The sequence below is a fragment of the Chlamydotis macqueenii genome, chromosome 2 (assembly GCF_036417535.1).
Source record: "Chlamydotis macqueenii isolate bChlMac1 chromosome 2, bChlMac1.mat, whole genome shotgun sequence".
In the NCBI taxonomy this organism is placed as follows: Eukaryota; Metazoa; Chordata; class Aves; order Otidiformes; family Otididae; genus Chlamydotis; species Chlamydotis macqueenii.
The window spans coordinates 44,923,505-44,948,871 of NC_141557.1; the positions used below are offsets into that span (position 1 = coordinate 44,923,505).

The window sequence follows — 25,367 nt, forward strand, 5'->3', positions numbered from 1 at the left end:
AGCCTCTTTGTAGTCCTCCCAGGCTACCTGTCCCCACTTCCACCCTCTATAGGCTTCCTTTTTTACTTTCAGTTGGTCCAGGAGCTCCTTGCTCATCCACGCCGGCCTCCTGGCCTTTTTGCCCGGCTTGTTTTTCATCGGGATGCACCTCTGCTGAGCTTGGAGGAGGTGCTCCTTGAATATAGACCAACTTTCCTGGGCCCCTCTTCCCTCCAGGGCCACCTCCCATGGCACTTGGCCCATCAGGTCCCTGAAGAGGCCGAAGTCCGCCTTCCTGAAGTCTAGGGCAGAGAGCTTGCCATGTAGTTTCCTTGCTGCCCCGTGGATCTTGAACTCCACCATGTCATGGTCGCTGTAGCCAAGGCTGTCCTTTAGTTTCACGTCCCCCACCAGCCCCTCCCTGTTGGTGAGCACAAGGTCGAGCATGGCACCCCTCCTTGTCAGCTCCTCTATCGCCTGCAGGAGGAAGTTGTCATCCACGCATTCCAGGAACCTCCTGGACTGCCTGTGCCCTGCCATGTTGTCTCTCCAACAGATGTCAGGGTGGTTGAAGTCCCCCATGAGAACCAGGGCCTGTGACCGTGAGGCTGCTCCTATCTGCCTATAGAGCACTTCATCTGCTCTGTTCTCCTGGCCAGGCGGCCTGTAACAGACCCCCACCGTAACGTTCCCTGTCCGTCCCCATCCTCTAATCTTGACCCATAAGCTCTCTGTCAGCTCCTCCTCCATCCCCAGGCGGAGCTCCATACACTCCAGCCGGTTGCTGACGTAGAGAGTGACACCCCCTCCTCGTCTCCCCTTCCTGTCTTTTCTAAAAAGCCTATACCCTTCCATGTTGATGCTCCAGTCATATGTGTCATCCCACCATGTCTCCGTGATGCCAACGAGGTCGTAGCCCTGCTCGTGTGCTCGTGTGCCACCCATCATTAGATGGGTGGTTGTATACATAAGCTTTGTAATAACAGTTTTTTTAATAATAGTCCACTGTCTTTTTAGTTAGCAGGTATTGCCAGAAACTCAGATATGAACTGGGACGAGACTCCAAGTTTGTTATGTCATACGCTCAGAGGGAAGAGATGCTGCTTGAAGAAATCTACTCTAACAGTATTATGGAGCTGGTCAGTTTTACCAATGACAGTCTAGGCAAAGTGTGTCAATTAGAAGCCCTTTTTGATGATGCAGTTGGGCTAATTAATGAAGATGGAGAGACTATTTATGTCTTTGGTGATGCAGGAATTGGAAAATCCATCTTGCTGCAAAAGATACAAAGCCTTTGGGCCAGAAAAGAATTGGACATAGGGGCCAAGTTTTTCTTCCGTTTCCGATGTAGGATGTTTAGTTGCTTTAAGGAAGATGAAGCCATATGTTTGAAAGACCTACTCTTCAAATATAATTGCTACCCAGACCAGGACCCCACAGAGGTGTTCCATCACATCTTGCAATTCCCTCATACAGTTCTTTTCACATTTGATGGCTTTGATGAGATCTATTCCAACTTTGATCTCAGTAGTGTTCCTGAAATGTGTTCGCCCGATGAACCCGTCCACCCCTTGGTGCTGCTGGTAAGCCTTCTCAGGGGAAAGCTTCTTAAGGGATCCAAGAAAATTCTTACAGCAAGGACAGGAACTGAGATCCAAAGAAACATCATTAGAAAGAAAGTGTTGCTCCGTGGTTTCTCCAGCAATAACCTGAACGAATACACTGCCTTGTTTTTCAAAGATGAGGGGCAACGAACACTGGTATTGAACCAGTTGGAAGCTAACCCCAATCTCTGCGGTTTGTGTTCAGTGCCTTTATTTTGCTGGATTATCTTTAAATGCTATGAACACTTCCATTCCATGTTTGACAGCCACGAGCTTCCAGACTGTTCTGTTACACTGACAGATGTGTTTTTGCTCATGATTGAAGTCCATCTGAACCGATCTCTGAAAACAAGTTTCCTGAATAATAATGTCAGGAGCCAAGCAGAGATGTTCAAATCAAGAAAGAAAACTCTTCTAGCTTTGGGTAAAATGGCATACAAAGGGATGGAGAACTCTTTCTTTATCTTTGAGCAGGAGGAGGTCTCGTCAGCGAACATCTCTGAAGAAGACTTGCAATTGGGCTTTCTCAGGACAGTTAAAGGTTACAGTGGCTGTGACAGTCAGTCCACTTATGAGTTCTTGCACTTAACCCTTCAGTCTTTTTTCACAGCTTTGTTCCTGGTTATTGAGGAGAAAGTGGGCGCCAAGGAGTTACTTCAGTTTTTCAATGAATGTTCTTCCACTGAGACTGCACAGCCTACTTGCCTTCGTTTTCCTTGGTTGAAGAAGCAACTGTCAGGGGAGGATCCTTTCCGAAATAATGAACACTTTCATTTTACCAACCTGTTTCTTTGTGGCCTGCTTTCTAGGTCAAAGCAGAAGCTTTTCAGACATTTAGTTTTGCCTGCGGTTATTAAAAGGAAGAGAAAGACACTCATCACATACCTTGGGGAGAGCATGAAATTCCACCTGAAAGGCCTCACTCGGTCCAGATTTCCAAACTACAGTCAGATCCAGGTCCAGCCCAACTTTGTTTGGATGCTGAGGTGCCTTTACGAGACTCAGAGTGAGAAAGTGGGGAAGCTGGCTGCTAAACACTTGCATGCCAATTACATCAAGCTCACATACTGCAATGCCTACTCTGCTGACTGCAGTGCTATTTCCTTTGTCGTGCATCACTTTCAAAAGCGCCTGGCTCTGGATTTGGACAACAACAACATCAATGACTATGGAGTAAAACAGCTGCTACCTTGTTTCAGCAAGCTTGCAGTGATCAGGTAGGCATCTGTGCAAGCAGGTCCTTGCTTATCCTTGGTTTATTCCACAAACTGCTGGGCTAGAGGAATTGATATTGAATGTGGAGAAAGATGAGGGTTCTTACTGCTGCTGGAAATTAGTTTCATATCTTCTGAAATCTTTGTTCGTTCAGTCACAGGAGCAGGGATGGGGTGTGAATTTGGAAACCCAAAACTTCTGGACTCTTAAAACCTATAGGTTTAGTTAGCTCTGTCTCAAACTGTTTTATCTCAAAAGAGGGTTTTTATGGGAGAAAGTGCTTAAGGGAAAAGAAAGGAAACAGCTCCATTATTTGAAGATTGCCTGAGCCTATCTCTGCCCTTGTTCATACAGAGTAAGAGAGGATCTGCTGTTCACAATAACCCTTGATCAAAAGCTCTGAATTTCTTGTTTTTACATTCTGCCAAGATGTCTGGCTTTCGCAGAACAAAAGCTGACATGTAGTACTCCAAGCAAGGATCTAGGTGAAGTCTTCAGGTCTGGTGTTTCCCTGAGATGATGTGGAGGGAGGACATGGCTAGATGTGATCAGGGAGAACTAACTCCACCTCTAACATCACAGGGCAGATTGTTCCACCTCTAGTCCTTTGAGGTTGTGCCATCTAGCTATACCTTATACCAAACATTTAGGTGCAGAAAACCAGCCTCATGAGAATTTTTTTTTAATATAAATGGATTTATTCCTTCTGGTTGGCTGTGCTCTGCCTTGTTTTCCCCTAGGACTAAATCAAAGCAAGTGGTACTTGTTGTTTCCAGTTAGTTGCAAATCAACTGACCTGCCAAGAGAAAGCCATAAGGAAACTTGGGGGGCAAATGCATAAGTATGTAAGACAAAACAAAGAAGAAAAGCACATACTTTCATTCTTTGTCCTCATCATATGATCGTGCCATACACAGTGTGTTCTTAACACCATCCCCAGCTCCAAACCAGTCTGTTAGTTTGCCTTTTTGACTTTATGGTTGTTCTGATGTTAGGACTTTGATTTCTAATGACCAGTTTCTGCAGGTCAGGAAGTGTTGTTTCTAACAGCTTAACCATCCCTTTCAAAGAAGCAGACTGTTCTGATCTGTAGAAACTGGCTCTGATTTCTTCTATGTGCTAGTGCATTCCAAAGTGACCAAGCAAGAGCCAGGGAGGCTGTTGGTGATAAGAGACTCTCAGCAGTGAATGTTCAGCTTCAGAGTTTGTGTAGAAACTAAAGCTGGTCAAAATGTTTTCACAGGGACAACTTTGCTCAGAACATGTGATTCGTCAGAACTGGAATGCTTCACAGGAACCTGTCCATTTAGGCAAGGTGAAAAAGCTTGAGAAGTTAAAAAAACCAAACCAAAACAAACCAACCAACCAAACAACCCTCCAAAACCCCAAAACAACTGTGAAAGGAAGTATTTTTATTCTGTGAATGACTGACATTGATTTGTTTCATATCTAATCGGGACAACAAAATTAGAAACATCTAGCGCACCCATGGGACTGCAGTTCTATTTCCTGGCCAGGGCTTTTCACAACCATTATTCAGTGGAGCCTGAATGTGTTGTGACTTTCAAGATGCCTGGCTTTCAGTGGGTGCTCAGAGAGAAGGCTGCAAGAAGAGTAGTTTGGAAAGCTTGTTTTTACTAGCATGTTAAGCAGAATTTCTTCCTGCAATCATAGTAAGCACGGGAGAAGGGTGAGGTGTTTGTCTCTGTTTTCTGACTTACTACATTTTATTGTTTTCAGTCCTATGGACAGCTTCCAGAGCATTACCTTGGAGATTTGGGGCTTTTTGTTTTCTATTGTTTTTGAAGTGAACCATATGAAACTGAGCTCACGTTTCCCTTAATGGCTTTTAATATGCAGCATAAGAACCTGCTAAAATATCAGAGGAAAATGCATAGACCTCCAGTCATTCGTTAACTCATGGGTGATGAACGCTTGCAATCTGTATTAAGTCAAACTTTCTTTTCTTTCCCTTCATTCCAGACTCAGTGTAAATCAGGTCACAGATCATGGAGTAAAGATCTTGTATGAAGAACTCTCCAAGTACCAAATTGTGACTTTCTTGGGGTACGTACCAATTGGGAGCAAAACACTAGATATTGATACTAGAAAATAAAACCACAATGCTGACAATACTGACACAGCAAAGCTGAGGTAGAAACCACAGTTACCTCCTCATTTACTGAACATAAACAAAGCAGCAAAGCAGCGTTTTGTGTCAGAAATTATTCAGCTGCTGTCCTGTAGCAGTTCACTGGGAAAAGGACCACAGCTTCCTCTCCCACTACACTACCTCACAGGGTGGCCTCCACTGGCATCAAGCCCTTCTATAACACAGTGCAGACCACTGTCAGGTTACTGAACTGTTTTATAGTTTGCTAGTTTTAGCAAACTTTAGGTGTAAAATGCTAGTTATATCCGTAAAGCCTTCTACTAGCTGGGTGGAGGAGGAGGGAGAGACCATGAGCAAGACTGTTTGCGCTTTATAACTAGAGCCTCCTGTTTTCTTTGCTGTAAACTGATTTATTTCAACTATGCAAAGCAGATACAGCTTCGTAGAGACTAATATCAGAGACATACAGTTTCAAGTGTCATGTTCATGGTACCAATTTCTTTAAGACCTTAATTAGTTCTTAATCAAGTTGGAGCTGGAAGGCATGTTAGCTCTGACTTCCTGCTCTTGGTTAAGTAGCTACCTAAAAATTACTTTTTGATACGTGAACATGAATACCAAGAATTTCCTCCTTCCTCTAGTGCCCTAATGTAAGTACATCTGGTCAGGTATCTGATCTTCAGTAATATTTGCAAGGGGATTTTATGACTTTTAAAAGTCCAAAAATACATTCTTCTGATGTTTTCTCTTCTGAGTTCTCTTCTGGCAATATTATTTCTGTACTAACACAGGAATAAAGGGAAGCTTTGTTTGCTTGGGGAGACAATTTATTAAAAAAATTATATTAATATTTTCCCATGATTTACAGTCTGGTCTCCTTGTATTTTATATCTAGCCCTTTACATTATGAATTGTATATCAAAATAGAAATGCAAGCAACTGTGAATGTGTACAAAGCCATACAAAAAATTAGATGCTATGTGTGCATTATAAAACATTCAGGCTGTAAATATTAAAGTAACAGCAGGAATAACCTGTTTTACCAATGTGATTTTTCTTTAAGCTTATACAATAATCAAATCACTGATGTTGGAGCCAAATACGTTGCAAAACTAATTGAAGAGTGTTCAAGCCTTGAATATGTTAAGTATGTTGGATTTTTTTTCCTTTCTACAGTATCCTAATTAAGGTAAAGCAACTTGAAATGGGAGGGAGGGTAGAAAAAAGACAAATTTGTGTTTCAAAGAAAATATAACTTAGATTGCAGTTGCATATTCTTTTACAGTAGTCTATGAGTGAATGGCAGCAGGTGAAACTCTTGAAGTTTCCTAGTCTTTACTGGAAAATAGAAGTAAGCAAAAGGAGAGTATGAGACCTGTTCTTTACCTAAATCCAGTCAGAGCACCTGAGTGCGGGTTAAATGGTGCATGAACCTTGCTGCCCCTTGCAATAGGCAAATTCACTTGGATTTAGTACCATGCTCCTTTATATGTCCTCTTTTATCGGCCATTGGAGTCAGGCTGTGCTGGTGTCATACCTCAACTCTGGAATTCCCCAAATCCACTTGGTGAGTTGTTCCCTTTAATTCCTGGAACTTCCCCAGATAAGAATGTCTGGCCATGCACAACACTGGTTTGACATAAAGGTAGATCATTAACCAATGGTTTAATTGTGACCATAGCAGAAAATAGAGGTGACTACAGCAATGTCAGCTGTTGGTATGAATGTAGCAGCCGGCAGCCAGGGACTCTAGGGTTCTAGCCCTTGTTCTACCACTAATTTGTTCTAAAACCCCACACTAGCCACATCCTTCCCACTTGAAATATTTGCAGAAACCCAAGAGGACTTTGGTTCTTTCACTGCTTTGACACAGTGCTTTGCTTATTTAATCTAACTTTCACAAAAAAGCCTGTTAGAAGATGGTTACTTTCAGGGTGCGTAGTAACCCCAGAGATTATTTTGAGATAGGGTGCCTATTCATGTGCCTGAAGTCAGTCAAACCAGCTAGTTTTACTTTACGTAAATGTAGTGGGTTGAGGGGTTTTTGAGTTTGGTTTTTCTTTACATCAGTGTATATGCAATTGAGACTTATCTCTTCCTTGAACTTCAGCCATTCGATGTCTCCACATAGGCCAAAAAAAAAGAAAAGGTCTTCTGTAGAGTGCCAGCGAGAGACATTTTCTGCTGTGCTGCCCTATGCCACTACCTATAGCCCATGCTCAGCACAGAAAGACTTGAAATTATCACAAACTGTGCTTATCAGCTGCAGTCTCCTCTGGAGCCACACAACCAGGAAATACTCTGTTCCCTGTGGCATCATGAAACATACTGCGTGTAATTCATGTACTCTGTAGCAACTGCTGATATTATACACATGTATTAAAAACTAGGCAGGAGTCCTTGTCTTGAGGATCAGTTCCTAAAGCTCATTTCTCACATACTGAGCACCGAACCCAAGACTCTAGAGTAATACTTCTGATTTGGAGGGCTGACATGCAAAATATGTAAAAGACAACAGAAAATGATGTATTTTAATCAAAGGTCAAACGCCTGCAGTACTTTCTTACTCTAGGTTAATCTTTGATAACTGTAGCTAGCCTCCAGAGTTAAATAGCCTTAAATACTTGTATTGCTTAATGAGCTGTTGTTCTAGTAGCTGTACAGTTGTAAATGATGTACCTCATCAATTCATGTATTTTGTGCAGAATAGGAGCAAACAAAATAACTAGCGAAGGAGGGAAGTGCCTTGCCCAGGCCATCCAGAAGAGCAAGACAATGTTTGAAATTGGGTAAGTTCAGTGCTAAGGAGCAGAGCTCAGGGCTTTATCTTGGGAGGGCACCTGTAAACCCCTTAGGATTCCTTGTTTCATTCTTGCCTTCTTTCCTTCTGGTATTCCTCTCCTGCCACGGCTGCATTAGAACAAACGGGTGCAGAAGCATAGCCACATTTTCTACTCACAGGGAAGAGGAAGGCTGCTTTATTGTTCTCCAGTTCATACAATGTTTGGTTTTGTTTTTTTTTTACCCTGACAGAACCTTAAAGGAGAGACAAACTAACAAGCAGACAGTATGTAAAGATAACTACTTTCCTTATGGCAACACAGCTGTTTTAGAGATATTTGGTCATTTTCAAAAGTCTGGGTGGTTTTATGACTATTGGCAGTGTACATAGTTATTGTGTGTCATTGTTGTAATTGTTAAACCTTCTGCATCAAGTCCTCATAAAGTGGCGAGCTGGGAGAAGAAAAAGGAATTCCCATCATTTTTCTCTCTATTGTGTCCCAAACTGGAGAGTCTGCTATTATTGGAGAGAGGTCTGAATGTACTCTAAACCTTTAGTCGCTGTCCTCTTTCTCAGATCATAGACTTGAGGGTTTTATTTTTTATTCCCCGCCACCCCACCCCGGCAAATCCCAATTTTTCCTTGCACTGTACAGGAGAACATTTGTCTCAGAATCTAATACTTGAACACATGGAATTAAAACCTCTGTTTGGCCACTGTAAATATCCCTTAAATATAAAAACAACCCTTAAATATGAAAATCAGATTTGAACAATCAGATTTTTGGCCTTTAATTTTGTTGTTCTACAACATCTCACAAGTACAGTCTACAGCACACACACTTCCATTGTCATACAGCTGGGTCTGCTGTGCTGTACTTGCTATAATTTCAGTGAAGGACTCCTCTTTTGTCCTGTGAAGGAAATAATCACTCCAAATGGATTTAGGATAGCTTGAACAGAAATATTTAAACAGATATATTCAACATTTACATAACAAACTGTATTGGGACTGATGATGAGGAAATTCTAGGGAACTTACTGGAAGTGGATGTGTTTAGATACCACAAAGCTCAATTGATTTTAAAAGAGCTGCCAGCTAATTACCCATCAAGCTGAGTGTGGCTCTGAGTCATCAAGCCATGATCCCTGTAAAAAAAACCTCATACCTCAGCAGAGGCGCTTTCAGGCCTCATAATACAGGGTGAATTTTCAAAGTAGTTCATTGGCATAGAAAAGATTTGAGCAGATTCTGCTATTAAATGTTGATCAAATCTCTGCAGCTTTTACTGCATTACCTTTTCTTAACCCTTTGTGTTATCAAGGGTTGTTTTGCCATTGAAATACTATTCCTTACAAAGGTGTGGAAGAGCCCAGAGTCATACAGTCCCTGTGAGATTTTGATCTTTCTCTTGGGAACTGGAGAGAGAGGAGATATCACCTGGAAGGAATTGTAACCGTATTGCCAAGACTATTCCGAAGGAGAGAGAGCTTGTAGAGCAGTTCAGTTCAGAAGGTCACCCATTTGGGTGTGGGTTCCTGTGCAGTGATGCATCTGAGGAGTCTTTCCCAGGACCTGTACTTTGCGCTGTATAAAGGCCAGTCTGTGCCCAACAGGTAACAGGAAAACTGCAGCAGGAGTATGGTGAGGAAATGCAGAGCAAGGAAATGATCGGATTTAGGACTTGGTGTATTTCTTGTGGCCGCTTACTGTACAGGACCACAAGACTCCTTTACCCAATAAGGGTACAGGGCTGCAGAGGGTTTGCCCGGTGCAGCAAGGTGATCCCAGAAGCACTCCTGCTGCAGCAGGCTGTCTCCTAGAGCTGCTTGCGTGATGTGGCCTTAGGGGACTGGTGAGTCAGCGGCGGCTGATGGTGCGGTGTGCAGGGACTGGAACATGCCTGGCTCAGCGAGGAGGGTACCTGCCAGGTTTCTCACAAGCCTGAAAGACTGTGAGTAATCGAGAGGGAGGGGAGGAAAGAGAAAAAGGGAGAATGCAATGCTGAGGGGCAGTAGGGCAGCACACCTGATATGTCCTGGTTTCTTCTCTTCACCAGGATGTGGGGTAATCAAGTTGGAGACGAAGGAGCGAAAGCCTTTGCAGAGGCCCTGAGGAACCACCCCACGTTAACAAACGTGAGGTAAAACACCAGTGAGGCCAGGCAGCTTGGCATAGTGCTGGCTTTCCCATCGTGCTTTGAAGCAATGACTCTTCCCACCAAGCATTAGCTTGGAACGCCATCTGGTATTACAGCCTTCACTGTGTAACCAACAGGCTCCTGGTGCAAGCAAGGGGCCAGATTGAATTAAAAAGCCCTGTACAGCCATTAAGCAAGTTAAAAATATTGCAGGGCTGGCATCCTCTCCTCTATCTCCACCTCCTCCCCTCATGCTGCACAGAGTTACTGGCATTTGTGAAACCACATGGTCAGTGGGTGCCATTTTGATCTGGCAGCACTAGCAGAAGGATGCACCGACTGTCACAGAATCAGAATCCCAGTGAGCTCAGTGTTAACAGTTTCTGTTGCGAAGGTACAGCAGCTTTTACCACAGTAAATTTTAGGCAATAAACTCTTTGGGTAGGGACTGAGGCGTTCTTAAACTCAAGCCCATCCTGTACTTCAAGTGGAGCTATGACACCAAACATTCAGTGCTAATGAGATGTAGTTCTCACTGGAGTTCAGTGATTGATCTCAAACTAGCCTCTGGAAGCCCCAGCATGGGTGAAGTTGCTAGCACAGCACGGGAATAAGCCAGCAGTGTAGAACAGCCCATCCCCTGCGAGGCTTTCAAATGCTGGCTAGGGATTTAAAGGTACATATTGTGGCTGCTGCTGTTTTGGAGTCCCTCCACAGCCAGAGCACTGGGTTCATGGTGATCCTTGCGATTTATCTCCCAGTTGCACTGGCCTCCGCAGTAAGGGAGCAGACAGGGCTTCCCCACAAGGTGGCACATGGCACCAGTTTCTTTAGGAAGACGGTACTCGGGGAGTTCAGAGATCTCTGGAGAGCTTGTTGCTGCCACTTTAGATCCAGAGATTTTAGAGCTGGTGCCTTGGACTCCTTCTTGCGTATAGATAGCTGGGCTTAAAAAATTAAAAGCTGAACAGGTGCAGTGGCCTAGATACATTTAAACTTAAAAGCTATCTGAAATAGCCATCTTCCCATAATTGCAGAATTAATCCAGACGCATCAGACTTGAAAGAAAATATTTTTAACCTGAATCAGAGCTGGGTTACACCTGGGATTCTCAGGAACAAATATGCTGATGAATGTGCTTGCAAAAGTAAGGAGTAACTGTGCTGGCTAGGGCTAGGTTTTGCTGGCACACGTGCAAGGTGAATCTTCTGCTCTGCAGTGTACTTGCACTTGGGTTCATTTCTCATTTTCCACTGGTTAATCTTGCTTCATGATTTGAATTCATAATTAGCACCGGTGGTAGCTTTTTGTGAAGATTAAGGGAAGACAGTCCCTACTACATCACTTTACTTCAGCATATTCACCATTTTTAGGCCCAGTCATGACGGACTGGGAATATCTAGTTCCAGCTGAAGCTCAGAGGGACTCGTGCTAACACATATTTGTGCCATTCCCTTACTTGATCCCCCTTTCTACCTTTTTTTGAGACCTTTCATTTTTTTCAGGCTCTGATGTGGCTTTTGAGAGGGGAAATGCTTTTTGAACTCTCAAAGCCTGGAGCATAACTTTAACTGGATCATTTTGCCAATGTCTATTCAAAGAATGAAGGACAGACTAAGAAATGTTTGTGGTATATGTAATGGAAAGCATGCATTTACAAGCTCATCTCTCCATACACAACAGAAGGTGTTTTGTTTGGAAGAAGAATGACGTATTCAGGCATCTGAAGGACTTAAAGGACAAAGTGCCCAGTTTGTACAGGGACTTGGGATGACCAATGCATGTAAAAACCTGTGGACTGCTAAGCACAATTCTTTGTCCTTGTTACAAGCCTTGACTCTCAAAATCACTGGGTGCAACTCTGCTGTGAGTCCCAAGAGTTCAACTCAACTGGCAGCAAATCTTATGGCCTGTATGATAGGCCTGCACTCAAGCTGCAGCCTGTGAACTATTCTCACTTGTAAAAGTCGTAAGGACTTACTGGTTTGCAGAGTATCTGAGCCTTTGAAACACCCAAATGCTGAACTGTCCAACTGGGAAACAGATCATCCAGGGTATTTGCTTGTATTTGGGGGTGGGAGGGCCAAGTGATGCTGGCTGTTTCTTAAACATTTGTATCTTTACTTCACAGTCTTGCATTCAATGGCATCACAACAGAGGGAGGCAAAAGTATTGCTGAAGCTATGCAACACAACAACTCTGTGAAAATATTCTGGTAATTGACAGTGTGGTCTACTTCTCTTTCTCCGGAGAAAGCTGCAGCCTAATTTTATTTCCTCCAATTTCATTACCTTCTTCTACTCTCCCCTCCTCCTTCTCTCCCTCCCCTGATCCCCTATGTTTTCACTACCAGCAAGCTATAACATATACCCCTTTGGAAGAATGCAGATATGCGTAATAGATCAGCAGCATGTGTCCTTTAGCCCAGAGAGGTGGTGGAAGCCCCATCCCTGGAAACATTCAAGGCCAGGTTGGATGAGGTTCTGAGCAACCTGATCTGGTTGGAGATGTCCCTGCTCCTTGCAGAGGGGTTATACTAGATGTCCTTTAAAGGTCCCTTCCAACCCTAACCATTCTATTATTCCAATGTCCCAATGTCATGCTTCGCTTTGCTCCCTCCATCTTGCTTTCCCCATCTTATCTCACTTCCATCATCTGAAGTCAAGTTTTTTGTCCTCTGTTTTTGTATCTCTTCAGTGTTGTCTCTGCATCTCTGCCTTTTTCTACTACACCTTATCCACCTTTTAGACACTAAAACATCATGAGAAAGTGTCATTAGAACATTGCTCTGACAAATAAAGATCTGATGCTCTTGTCTCTTTTACCTCCAGGGCTCCTCTTCAGTATCTTTTTCTGTCCAGCCTTTAGAAATTGCTTAGGGCAGGAACAGCACATCCCCCTTTGGCTGTCTAAAGCTAAGTCACAGACAAGCTGGAAAAACAGGGGGCTGAAAAACAATGATAACATCCTACGTGAACTTTTTCTCTCCCACTTAGGTTGACTAAAAACGAGCTGGATGATGAGGCAGCAATGAGTTTTGCAGAGATGCTGAAGGTCAACAAGAAACTGGTGCATTTATGGTGAGTTACATTCCACAGAGGCACAGACTCTTTGGCAGTCACTGCATTAAAGCTTCACCTTCCAAGTCTATGTAGGTCACAGTAAGCTTTCTGTGCATGGGCGAGATGCAGCTGACTGGTTGTAGACAGTTCTAATGGAAAGTTAATAATGCTGCTGTGTAGCGTTTTGAACTTGCTTTCATACAGGGAAAAGTTTAAGCTGTTTGTGTGTCCTGGTAACTTTGATTTCATCTCTCCTTAGGGGAACAGTACTGGCTGCAAACACAAAAGTTTAAAAAAAAAAATACAAGCAGACAGCTAGACTAGAATAACCTTGTTATGATTCTTACTATTTATCATTGCACTATGAAAGCAGCAAGCTCAACTCTTACTCTTCAAACAAGAACCTACATGACAGATGCTTAAATACCTGTCCCATTTGCCTGATATTTTCTCCTCAGGCTAGCACTTTCACTCATGCAAGACACCCATCTATAAGACCTAAATTCCCGGGAAGCTAGAGATTTTTCCTAGCAATCACAAAGAGACTTGTTAAACTTCTAAGAAAACACAGCATGGGCTGTTCTAATCCAGAGGGTCACAAGAATTTGTCCATGGATGGGGTTGGGCAGATGTGGGCTGTGAAACAAATAGCCATCCATTTATTCCAAGTGATTAAGAGAACATAATAAATGGAGTCCCAAGCTTTACAAAGACTTTGCTGACCACACTCTAATATTCCCTGTATTAATCTTAGTTCCTGTCCCTTAGGAAGCATGCTGGTTGTCAGAAGTGCCAAGTACTTGTAACTTCTTTTGAAAGCAGTAGAGGCTCTGGTGCCCATCACCCTGAAAATAAAAAGCGGGGAGAGGGCTTGATTTCTTTGCACACAGCTGCAGATATGCTTCACTGAGCAGTTTGGTTTGAATTCATCATAAAACTTTCCCCATCCAAAATGGGCATAATAATCTAGATATGTCTTTGCCATGGCTCGGTATTGTCCAAGGGTTTCTGCCAGTAGACAAATTTATATCCTACTTTGTTGGTTACACCAGTGGATACCTCCAAAAGGTAGTGACCTGTATAGACAGATGAACCTGAGGCAGAATTAAAGTGTTTTTCCAGTAGCTGAAAGAATCTACTGGAGCCCTTTGCATTTTGATTGATTTACCAAGTGGAAAAGTCCTTTAATGGGAATGCCTTCCTGCTTCCTTCCTTCCCTCCTCCCTAAGAGATCGTTCAATTCATTCCAATTTTGAGCTTCATCCTGAATCCTGTGGGATTCATGCAGCCGGTCACATGGAATGGTACAGCTATGGGGCACGCCATGGTAGACTGACAGCTAAGTACTGAATTAGGCTAGGCTGATGAGTGTTTTTATACTCCTGAAGATGAGGGGCGCTTTGTTTTCAGCTAGGGGATGGTCTATAGTGGTTAATGAGAGTTAACTACTGCTTCATCAGTTGTGCTACTTGAGGATCTTTTGCATAATTTTTTTTTGCCTCAGCTCAGATGAGACATACCTTATAGCTGCTAAGGTGGCTTCACTGAGACTTGCACCTGCTCATACCAGAGTCAAATTCAATGCCTTATTTGTCAAAGATCTTGCTGGTCTGATAAACAAGGAGGATTTGGCAACCTCTAGATAATAACTTCTAAAACACTAGGCCTACACAGGTTCTGTACTCAGAATTTTCTGTACATCACTTAAAAATATCTCACAGTGTTCTTAATAAGAAAACAGAGCTAAGAGGTTAGTGTGTCTCAAAGACTCCAAATATCACAATCCATACCAGTAGTAAACAGTTCTTAGCAGAAATTTGTCAGCTGTGTAATCAAGCTCGGTATCTCCAGAGTGCAACTACATGCAAGATTAAAAGGAAGAGACTCCAGGCTGTTTCTGAAAGTGCATGTAGGACATTTGACCAATACTGTGTACCACCCTCACAGATAGAAATCACAACCATCTTCTTGTGGCAAACAGTTTTGCTCCTTGATGTCAAGCTGAGCGTAGGTTGTGCATGTGCTGTAGATCCCTTTGCCTGTTCGTTTGATGTGAAGTGCTTTCTTTTTAGGCTTATCCAGAATCAAATTACAGCCAAAGGAGTGAAGTACCTCAGCGAAGCTCTCAAGGAGAACACAGCTATAAAAGAAGTCTGGTAAAGATCCCTTCCTCAAAGGCTCACTTCGTAAACTTTCTTTCACTTTAAAACACTTCTGGCATTACTACTTCCCAGCTTAATTCAGAGCGAGTTTATGTGAGTTGTAGTTTGTATGTAGGAGTTGTAGTTTCAGCTGTGGCTTTCAAACAGGTAAAAAGCCTCTGTTATTGAAACATTTCCCTGTGCGTTACGAATGTCAAGCAAGTTGGTCAGTTCACATCTGTCTGTACCACTGATTTGCAGAACTGGGGCCTAAATCTATAGACCAAGTTTTGCTTGTCTCGATTTATTTTTAAACTGCTGAACATGTTCATGCTTTTCAGGAGCTAAATTTCAACAAGCAGGAGATGGTTACATTTAATTAGCATTACTAATTTGGTTCATAGAAATTGTGCCTGGATTTTCTTTGGGCAGTGCTCTAAACACACTGAAAGGGCTAAGCTACAAGAAGATTAACTTTTTGTAAGATTTGCTTGTTTTAGATGGTTAGGTAGGCATCGCACAGTCGCGCATGTGCATTGTAAGGCACAAAGCCAAATACCACATTCCTTCCCTCACCTCGCGGAGCTCAGGAGTCAATAGAACTGGCTGGTTTTAGCACCACTGCTTTATTATTGAACATGAAATTTATTTTTAAATAGATATTTTTTTTTTATTATTTTACTGAAAGGACACTGAATTCTTGCTTAGAAAGATGATGACTCACTATCTGACTAGATGTAGAAGAAATGCTTTTTTCAAAGGCCACTGTCAGCTTTCGTCTACAGAAGAGGCATCAGTTCCACTCGAATCGTTCGAGATCTTCAGACTAAAATCTGTCTTTTGATTCTTGCCTGAATTTTCAGAGGTGTTCACTGACCCCAGTAATTTCATAAGTCTAAATGGTTTAATAGATTTCAACATTTCTGAAAGCTGCACTTACCCTGCTGCTCATTTTCAGGGGTGTAAATATCAATGCAGATTAACTTTATGTAGCCAGACTTGAAAATTTTGCCGTAAGTCATTTCACATTAATGATGCCTGAGTACTTAACAGAGTTTTGGAAGGACACAAAATGCTCTGAAGACAATTTAAATTTCTTTAAACTAGCCCACTGCATGGTAAGAACCTTTGGCAGCTCTCTGCTGCTTGCCCAAATGCAAACAGCTGGGTATCCGACACCGATTTTAGTTCAGTGAAGTTTAGGTGTGCGTTAGTTTATTTCTGAAGAAGCAGCCTCGTTCCTTGTACGTGCAGTGGGAACAGCAAAGCTGTAGCTTGCCTGCCTGCAGCCGGTTTCCAACTGTGTGCCCTTGAGAAACATGCAGCTCACACAGCATTGCAAAGCTGCGATCTCTACTCCAAAGCCTTGGAAAAATAGAAGAGGGGCAACAGTCACTACCTTACTTTCACATCCCTTTTCTTTTTCTGCTCCAGTTTGAACGGCAACCTGATAAGCAAAGAAGAGGCCAAAGCTTTTGAAAATGAAGAACGGATCATTTGCTTTTGAACGAGGACTTGCCCATTTTGACAAGCTTCATGTTACAAAGGTTCCTCCTACACTTGGACTCCAGAGTTTATAAAGGTGTAAAGCTGCAGTGCTCATGGCAGGAGAGGGAGATGTGATCAGCTTGCCTTTTTATGAACGTGCTGCGCTCCCTCAGCTCCGTCCCTTACCCTGCCTGTTATTCTTAATCCTTTTGGTGAGTGGGAAGTTGCCTGGGTAAATAATTAATGTTTGTATGGTGCTTTGAGAATGAAATGCAAAATGTTAACAGACTAAATCCACTGGCAGGTGTATGGATTTTGATAACTGAATTAAGATTTATTCTACACACTGATGTAAATAATCTCTAACAACTTATTTATCTACATAAATACACACACATATATATATGGAAGAAACTGTACAAGATGCATGAACTCCACTAGCTCACAATATTATCTGCCTCATAACTGAAAACTAACATATGTAGCTTTACTGGAAACATAATCCATCTGTAATGGTTGCATGCTACCAATGTTTAACATGAATACCTTTCTCCTGCCTAGAAATTAGGCCCTTAATTTTAATTCTCCCCGGACTACAGGCAGCATTGTAAACACGGCTTTCTTTTTCTTTTTCTTTTTTTTTTTTTTTTTTTTTGAGAAGTGGTACATCAGGCTCAGATTACTTTCAAAAATCTTCTTTTTTTTCGCATTGAAGCCAATACTTTTTTTTTAATACAACCACAAGTCCTTACTGCCATCACTGTAAAAGCATAAAGCTGGCAGTAAAACACTTTTGCTTATAATTTCCTGAGGGCGGCATAGAAACTGCTACCTCCTGTTTTCACAGTGTTTGTTCTGGGGAGGGGGTCTGGAGATAAATGTGAAATATTAATTAGCAGGCTGTTCATTGCCTTGGCTCTTGGCCTAGACATGGTGCTGGTGGCAATACACCAATATTAAGTTGCCTAGCTTCACTGGGAAGAAAGGGTGATTGAAAATCAATTGCGTCAAGAAGAAATCCCTTCTCCCAGCAACATGTAAGCACAGAGGAGGATTGAGATTTGCTTGGAAAGCTTTTATTCTATGCTTGAATTAGTGGAAAGAGCAAGGCAAGGGGCAGGTAGCAATTATAAGGACCAGCAAGAAAACATCATCCCCTCCAAAAATAATTGGTATTTAGGGAGTGTAACTTTAGATGCCCTTAAAAGAAACCAGTTTGCAAAGGAGTGGGTTTTTTTGGTTTTTTTTTTTTAGTGTGCAACTTAGGCATGCTTTATAAAAGGTAAACTCAAATTCTAGCCCGCAGTGTGTAGAAGTAACCTAAAATGGAAAAGCAGGATCCATTTTCCTTCCTTCTTCCATGTTACCTTCCTCCCTAAAAACTTTGAGAAACAGTTCTCCAGTTGCTGACTAACCCACAAAACCTTGGTAGGCTGGAAAAATAATCTCCAGTTAAAATGCCAGACCAATGAACCCTCACCTTCCCATCTCCCAAATCTGCCCCATAAAACAAAGCATGAAAAAAAGCTTGATTGGAGGTCAGAGTTTCTCTGTTTCCTACGTGGTAGCAGAGCTTTCCCAGTCCCCAGTTCTGTCTGCAGCTCCCTGACACATTTTAAAATACTCATAAAGCTTTTCACAAACCCACAGTTACAAAAAAAAAAAAAGAAAAAGAAAGAAAAAGAGAAGAAAAACAAGTTAATATTCATTATTTTTTCAGTGGTTGTTCCTCCCTGTCCGTAGTATCAGCACTGATTTTTCACAGGGAGACAGATGAGGCTTTTAGACCATGCTAGAGGAAAGTCAGCTAACTTGAATGATTTCTGCACCTGAGCCATTTGTTTACTGAAGCAAAAGGGCACACAGTTACAGATGAGCTGGATTTCGATTGCAAAAACATCTGCCGAAGCAAGGCCTCTGAAGGCTTCTCAGTGACTTTAACAAATCAGACTCGCATGCACCTTGTCAAAGTGTTGCTCCTGTTTTGTCAGCCTGCCCTTACGGAGGGGAGGGGGCACTGGCGCAGGAAGGGCCTTCACCAGAGGTGTCATTTACCTGTGTTGGAGAGAAATGTGCTCCCAGTTTGCTCTAATCACTGAATTATTTGCTCGTTTACCAGGTAGAAAATACAGTTTAAAACTCCAGCTCCTGCCCCGATTTCACTGAGAGACTAAAGCAGTATGAAGTGTCCCTGACAGCTCCCTCCAATCTTTCCAAAGCAGACACTTCTGCCCTTTGGGTTTTTTTTTGTTTGTGGTTTTTTTTTTTTTTTTGCAGCCTTTGGAGCTATTTCTAGTGTGACAACAAATCCAGCCCCGTTGCAAATCCTGTTATATGCCCAGCTGTTACAAGTGAGGCGTCCAGGGCAGTGTTTTCAGAGACAGGAGCATCTCTGGGTCTGCAGCAGCTAGACGTGGCCTCAGAGTAAAGTGGTGGTGGCAGGATCAAGCCCAGCTCTACATACAACAGAGTCTGGCATCTATTATGGTGCCAGTGACTGTGCCAGTCATAGCCATGCGTTTCAGAGGTGATTCTGAGCTGCAAGCGCTCGTTTGGCCTGGGCTGAAGGTCTGAGCGCAGCTCAGTCTGGCTTTGACAAAACTGAGGGCTTTCACAGCATCCTGCTCCCAACTCAACCCAGGCAGAGGGTCTGCTTCACACAGCACGTCGCAGCTTTGGGAAACTGGTGCTGGGGAAACAGGTTGCTGCTCTGGGAGCAGCCAGAGTTTCCTGGTTTGTTGGCACAGCGTTTCAGGCTGCAGTTCTTTCTTCGGAGTCTTACCGGACTATTTGTAGAGTGCATCGGAGCAACACGTGCAGCTTGCAGCAAGAGCCTTGTTTACTCAAAGACAACTGTAACTTTTAAAAGACTTGTTTGTAATTTGCTGAGACCTTCTCTGTATGCGGTGTTAAGTTTTTTCCATTTGTCCACTGTGATAATAAGCGGCTTTTTTAAAGAACTTGAACAGGCTGCCGGCAAGTGCTGTGGCTTTGCTGAAGCCCTGTTGAGCAGACATTTGGCTTGGTCGAGCTGGGACTGCGACAGCCTAACTAATTCCGGCTGCAGACGAGGGAGAGGAGCTGCCACAGCTGGAGAAGGGCGCTCACAGCCACTGCTGTCCACAAGGGACTTTTCCAGCTGTGGGTGCCAACTCAGTCAGGGATAGCGAGGGAAAGCGCGACGGTGGCTCAGGGACACGTATGCTGTGCCCCTGCCGTGCTGACTGCAGGAGCTCTCTGTGTTTTTACCCACTGCTGGGTGCAAAGTCTTGCTGGCTCGAGGTGCAGCACTTGCATTTGGCTGGTGCAAGCTGTGTGTGCTTACTGGTGGTGCCGGATCGTACAGAGCCCTGCTGCAACGCCGTGCTGTTCCATGCTGGGCACACACCGCCAGGCCTTTGGGAATGGGTGCTTTTCTGAGCCTGGCTTAGTGCTGCTGACTGGGTGTCAGCCCTGCATCTCCAGCTGTCAGACACCAGTTCAAGACTTGCAGGGTGGTGCAAGGCCACCCAGCCTTTGGTCTTCAACCAGCACAGGATCCCAATCTCTCTGTCCGTGCTGGGGGAGCAGCACTGATGCTGAAAGGCAGCAAGAGACCCACGCCTGCTTCCCACTCCCTTACCTCGGTTTGGCAGGGGAGAACAGGAGCCTATTGCAAAACTAGATAAATGGCCACACGTGAGAGCAAGGGTGTCAGAGCGGGACTAAAGGCAGCGAGGAAGCACACGCCACAAGGAAGGAGAGGTCACTGCCAAGGCTGCTTGGCTTTTGACTGACAGATCAAATAATCTTAGCAGCAAAATCTGCAGCTATGCACAAAGGACTGCACTGTTTGCTTTAGTAGGTAGAAACAAAAATAGCAGGATTGTGGTAGATGAAAATAGAGACCAGGTCAGGAGCTGCCTGCTGCACTCAGGGACTCTGAATTCACTCGCAGGAGACTGTTTCTGCTCACTTGCTGGGGGCTCTCCGTTGCCCTGTGGGATGGGTAAGGCTTCTAAAAACATGACACAGCCAGAGCAGTGAGTCCTTCCTCACTTCCCCAGGTGGGGACAAACAGTGAGATGATGCAGGGAGTGCCACAGGGGCTGGGAAGTGCCCTCTCCCATCCTGGGAAATTCATCTTCAAGACACCCATGAATCTCAAGAGGGCCCAGGTTACCAGGTGTCCATTCTCCACTCCCAGAGGTAAATGAGGGATGAGGGCATGAACCGCAAAGGCTTGAAATAACTTGCCTCAGGTACACGGTGGGACTTGGAAAAAGGGATGATGTTTCAGAGAAAACAGCAGCTTCGGCTTCAGGAGCATCAAGGCATGAGAGGTCACGGCAGGCAGGTCAGTGAGTAAAAACTGGTTTTGTAGCCAGCTGGGGGCAAAAAACTACAGCCATCGCTTTATCCTGGGAATGCAGAGGACGTCCTGTGCCCTCATACATCATTCAGGGCTGATGAGCAGGGGGGCTTCCCAACAGCCCCGGGAGGCTGGAACCTTCTGGAGAAATGCAGAAACAGAAGATGCAGAGATGGGCGCTGGGTACAGGAGAGGAGGAAGCAGGTATTTCTCTTGCTCCAGCCATCCTGCTGGGAACCACCACCACCTTTTCTCACCCCGGCCTGGCCCTGGCCCCGCACGTGGTGCAGTTCAGGGTCGCTCACAGGGGAGCGGTTCCGTCACTTCACCAAACGCAAAGTGGGAAGAGAGCCAGAGTTCCAGCCCCAGCAAACCCTTCGCAAACAACTAAAATATGCCCAATCGCTCCTGTCTGGGAATTCATCCTATACACCAAAGTCAGCAACTTAATTAGCTGCTGAAGCCTCACGAGCCAGGAGACTTAGACCTCACGGGCTGGAGCAAATGAAGCTGTCAAATTTTCATGCTTCCATTACCTGCCAGACTCTTTAATCTCTAGTTTAGCAGATGTTAATCCTGGCCTGGGTGACTTGGGAAAAAGAAAGCTGCTCCCTTTAGAAGTCACCTGGGTCTGCTGAGGCAGCGAGTGAGGAGACCCCACTGCGACACAGGGGGGACAGCCCTGTGGTGGTTATTCTCCTTGGTGACAAAACCTGTCTGGGCTCGGACAGAGGCTTTGGTTTTCCTTTTTCTTCTATTTGAAGCCAGCTTAATGAAGCAACTAGGAGGGGAAGGGGTTAGGAAAAAAAAAGTCTTTGTTAAAATTTAAACGCATGTTTGAGCAAAGACATCTGTAAGCAGAGTGAAAACGAAAAGCAGGGCAGGAGCTCGACACAAAACATGACTCAAAAGATAACAGGCCAAGTGCGCAGAGGCACCAAGCACCTGCAGTTTTCACCAAGTTCAACTGAGGATCCGTCCCTGTGCTTTTAATATCTGCCTCCTCTACGCTCTTGCCTTTACGAGGAGTGAGTCATCTTGCGTCAACTGAGGATGGGCTTTATACAATTATTTATTTATGTCAAACCCTCCTCCCTGCCCCCACGCATCCCTGATCTCATCCCCCTCAGAAAACGGACGCTTTATTAAACGAGGGCTGGAAAATGCCATCTCACTTGGCTTTTGCTAAGGCTCCTTGTTGTCAAGTGGCCGGCTGGTGAGGAGATGGCTGGCACAAGCTGCACAGCACCTCACAAGCACGGTCTGCTATGGCCTTCTTTAGCTTTTTGGACAGGGTAGGATGCTGGGACCTGCAGGGTAGGATGCTGCTGGGCATCTCCTCAGCTAAACAAATATGCCAAGCGATGTTCACAGAGATCAGCAGGCTCCAGCCTGAGCCCCCCAGGCACAGACATTGCTCAAGTCATGTAGCCTCAGAAGGAGCAGGAGAGCTTCCAGCACAGGGCACTCAAAAGCTGAGGGAGAAAACACCTTTGTGTAGCTCCAGCTGCTGCAATGGACTCTCCCCCCTCCCTGCTCTCCTGGCTGCAGGCTGTGTTTTGCTGCCCTTCCTGCTAAAAACAATGCCGCATCCAGAAGCGGCCATGGGCCACTGGCCATACCAAGCAACAGGATGCGGTAATGGGGCTGCACGCACACACACGCACGCAGCATCACCATCTCACACCGACAGCCTCCGGGAATGGCCCAGGGCCAGCGCTGCTGCCTGGTTCAACCCACCCAGGGCAAGCAACTTGGGGCAGAGGCAGCACATCCCATGTCCCAGCTGTAGGCAGGAAGGGAGGACATGATACCAACAGATGACACTAGTTTAAATTCCACACATGGAATCCTGTACCTACTGAACTGGAATAATTTCCAGCAGATTTTCCTGACACGAAGCCAAACATGGCTCTAACTAGTTATCAATTGCTTCCACAATACAGCTCGAGACAGAGGAGAAAAAAGCAGGAATTACTGGCAGTGAAGGAATTCAGGCTTCCCAGAAAGCAATCGGATTGGAGTGGGGAAAGTTACACTGGCAAGAGCTATGAACACTTTCTTTAGTAATTACATCCAACTGTCTCTTGGTGCAGACTTGAGTAATTCATGCATTAAAACTATAATCTCCCACGGAAAGAATTGCGAGGGTCGTAACTGTCGCTGTGCTTTAACAACGGGTTCAGCTACCCCTAGCCACGCCAGGCAGCTTCTCTCAAAAGTGGAGCAAGCAAGGACAGACACCCAGCCTTGGAGGAACTTATGCCATAAATCTTAGCTGCTGGTGGAATGTGGTGCAATAACCAGGCTGCCAACAGCCTCCCTTAGCTGGGACCAGCACCCTGTTGGGTTGAGATGCAACGCATCAACATAAGAGGTGTTTCTTGCCTAAAGAGTGAATCCTTTCGTTTTACCCACCCGCGCCGCATGTAACTTTGGTGAAATGCACTTTGGTTTTGCTCAGAGGGAACTGAAGGAATGAGCAGCGTATGAAGCTAGCTCGATGCTTTGATGAAGCTTCCCAGTCCCTAGGAGATGAGAAAGGGCTGTTTGCCACTCCCTTCCCTTCCCCTCCTCTTTTTTCTTTTTTAAACCACTCAGAAGTTTCATACCTCCAGACCTGGCAGCTCATGCCAACCCTGAAGGCCATCGTATCTGCTGAAGATCACCAGAGGACACATCAACTACAGACACCTCACCTCCAGCCACCCCAGCAAAGCAGCAGCTGCATCAACTCTGCTCTGCCAAGACCATCCTCAGCCAGCTGGATGAAAGCCTGTCACACAGCTGCTTTGCAGGACCTGTGAAGAGCAAAAGGGGCTTTGCAAGGGGCCAGAGGCTGTCCCAGAGGGTATGCACTCCTCCCTACCTGCAGAACTGCAGACAGCCAAGATAGCAAGTTCCTTTGCTGGCTGTGACAGACACCACGTGTTGATTTTCCTTCCCCTGTTTCAGCTTGGTCTGCAGTGCAGACAAACAGAAGCTCTGCCCCACTGCAATGCCTCTTTCACTAACACCTTAAAAAAAAAAAAGTCACCTGGAAGTGTAAAAAAAAACTGTGCTTCAAAAGATTTATTACATATATTTGTACATATTTTACATGAATGGAATGTTAAACATACAACCTAAAAATCAATAAAAAAATATTTTCATTCATGGTTGTGTACTGGCAGACCACTGAAAAGAGTACCTTAGAACAACTTAAGTCAACTTGCAATCATACTGCTCAATTAAAAAAAATAAAAATACAAACATGTTTTACATTAGACATTGCAAATTACATTCCGATTTCTGCTCCAGGTAACGAAGGAAGATATGTTGGCCATGACCACTGCACGTACAGGTAGCATTTCAGAAGCTAGCATGGAGTTCCCTCTAACTCGTGGTGGGCAGGCTTAGGTCTGTGGGAAGAGGCGTATAAAAAAACCCAGGGGAATATACACTCTGCTCCCTACCAGCAGGAACCTGCCAAAGGGTACGAAGAGCCCGAATGAGATTCACAATCAAGTGATAAAGGTTGATGCTGGATCACAACTCGTTCACTGTGATGCGGCAGCTTTTAAAATTAAGTACTTCATTAAAGCATCCTCTCTGCAGCTAAGCCACCTCCCTTCTTTCTTAAAAATTATAGTGCTTTGGCAATATCAGCTGGGAGAGAATTCTTCACTGTACGATAATGAATACTTCAGCTTCATCTTAATAGACACAAAGAGGAGCACAGAATCACGCTTTGATGTTTCTTCCTGTTAGCACTTCACACCTTGCGAGCTTGTGACCAGTCATGTTGAGAAGTGTTTACTACTGAATGTAACAAATTAGCAGTAAAAGGGCCACATTTGAGGGAAAACAAGAGGAACAGGATTCAGCAACAGATTATGTTCTTGCATCGTCAGGTTACTTACACTTGAAACTCTGCCAGAATCAAGCAAATCCTATTTATCGTTGCAAAATCTTTTCCAAAGCACACCCAAGGGCAAAAGTCTCTCAAACAAACACACATAGATTAAAAGCTGCCAGAAGGATCAGCTAGCAGGCTTGCTGCCTTCTGCTTCTTGTACACTGCCAACTTATTAGATCAAAGACAGAACCAAGTCCAACCTTTTTCAGGTGCAGGATATTCCTACACTGGTTCACCTGAGCCAGTCTTCAGCAACTCATAGTGCCCCTCAGTGAGGTCATGGTACAGTTTATCCCATCATCAGTTCTGGGGTACTTGAGAACTGACTTTACAGAACACAGTGCAGTGCTTTGTGTTCGGAAGCCAGCCGAACTGTGTAGCAAGACAGGCAAATGCACCTCGAGACAACTTGAGACTAAGGACTGGGAGTGTTGTTTCGGTTTCCCCCCGCCCAACAGGCTAAAAGATCTTCAACCTGATTTCAGAAGCAGGTTAATTTATATGGAGAAACATCACAGAAGTTTTACATTTAGGAAACAAAAACTGGACGCAGTTCTGTGGTGAATTTCTCACACAGTGTTTTGAATGACAAGA

General features: G+C 44.3%; 1 protein-coding gene across 2 annotated transcripts in view; it reads left to right on the forward strand.

Moving 5' to 3' along the window:
* Positions 1-16,874, forward strand: part of NOD1 (nucleotide binding oligomerization domain containing 1) — a 30,392-nt gene extending 13,518 nt beyond the window's left edge. The window contains exons 4-12 of one of the 2 annotated variants that reach the window (XM_086742776.1): positions 997-2,800; positions 4,782-4,865; positions 5,975-6,058; positions 7,617-7,700; positions 9,753-9,836; positions 11,965-12,048; positions 12,830-12,913; positions 14,968-15,051; positions 16,471-16,874. In XM_086742776.1, coding sequence (XP_086598902.1) covers positions 997-2,800; positions 4,782-4,865; positions 5,975-6,058; positions 7,617-7,700; positions 9,753-9,836; positions 11,965-12,048; positions 12,830-12,913; positions 14,968-15,051; positions 16,471-16,543 — 2,465 coding nt within the window. In that variant the 3' untranslated portion in view covers positions 16,544-16,874. The remainder of the gene's footprint in view (positions 1-996; positions 2,801-4,781; positions 4,866-5,974; positions 6,059-7,616; positions 7,701-9,752; positions 9,837-11,964; positions 12,049-12,829; positions 12,914-14,967; positions 15,052-16,470) is intronic. The other variant, XM_086742777.1, reaches the window with a different exon arrangement.
* Positions 16,875-25,367: the final 8,493 nt, after the last annotated feature.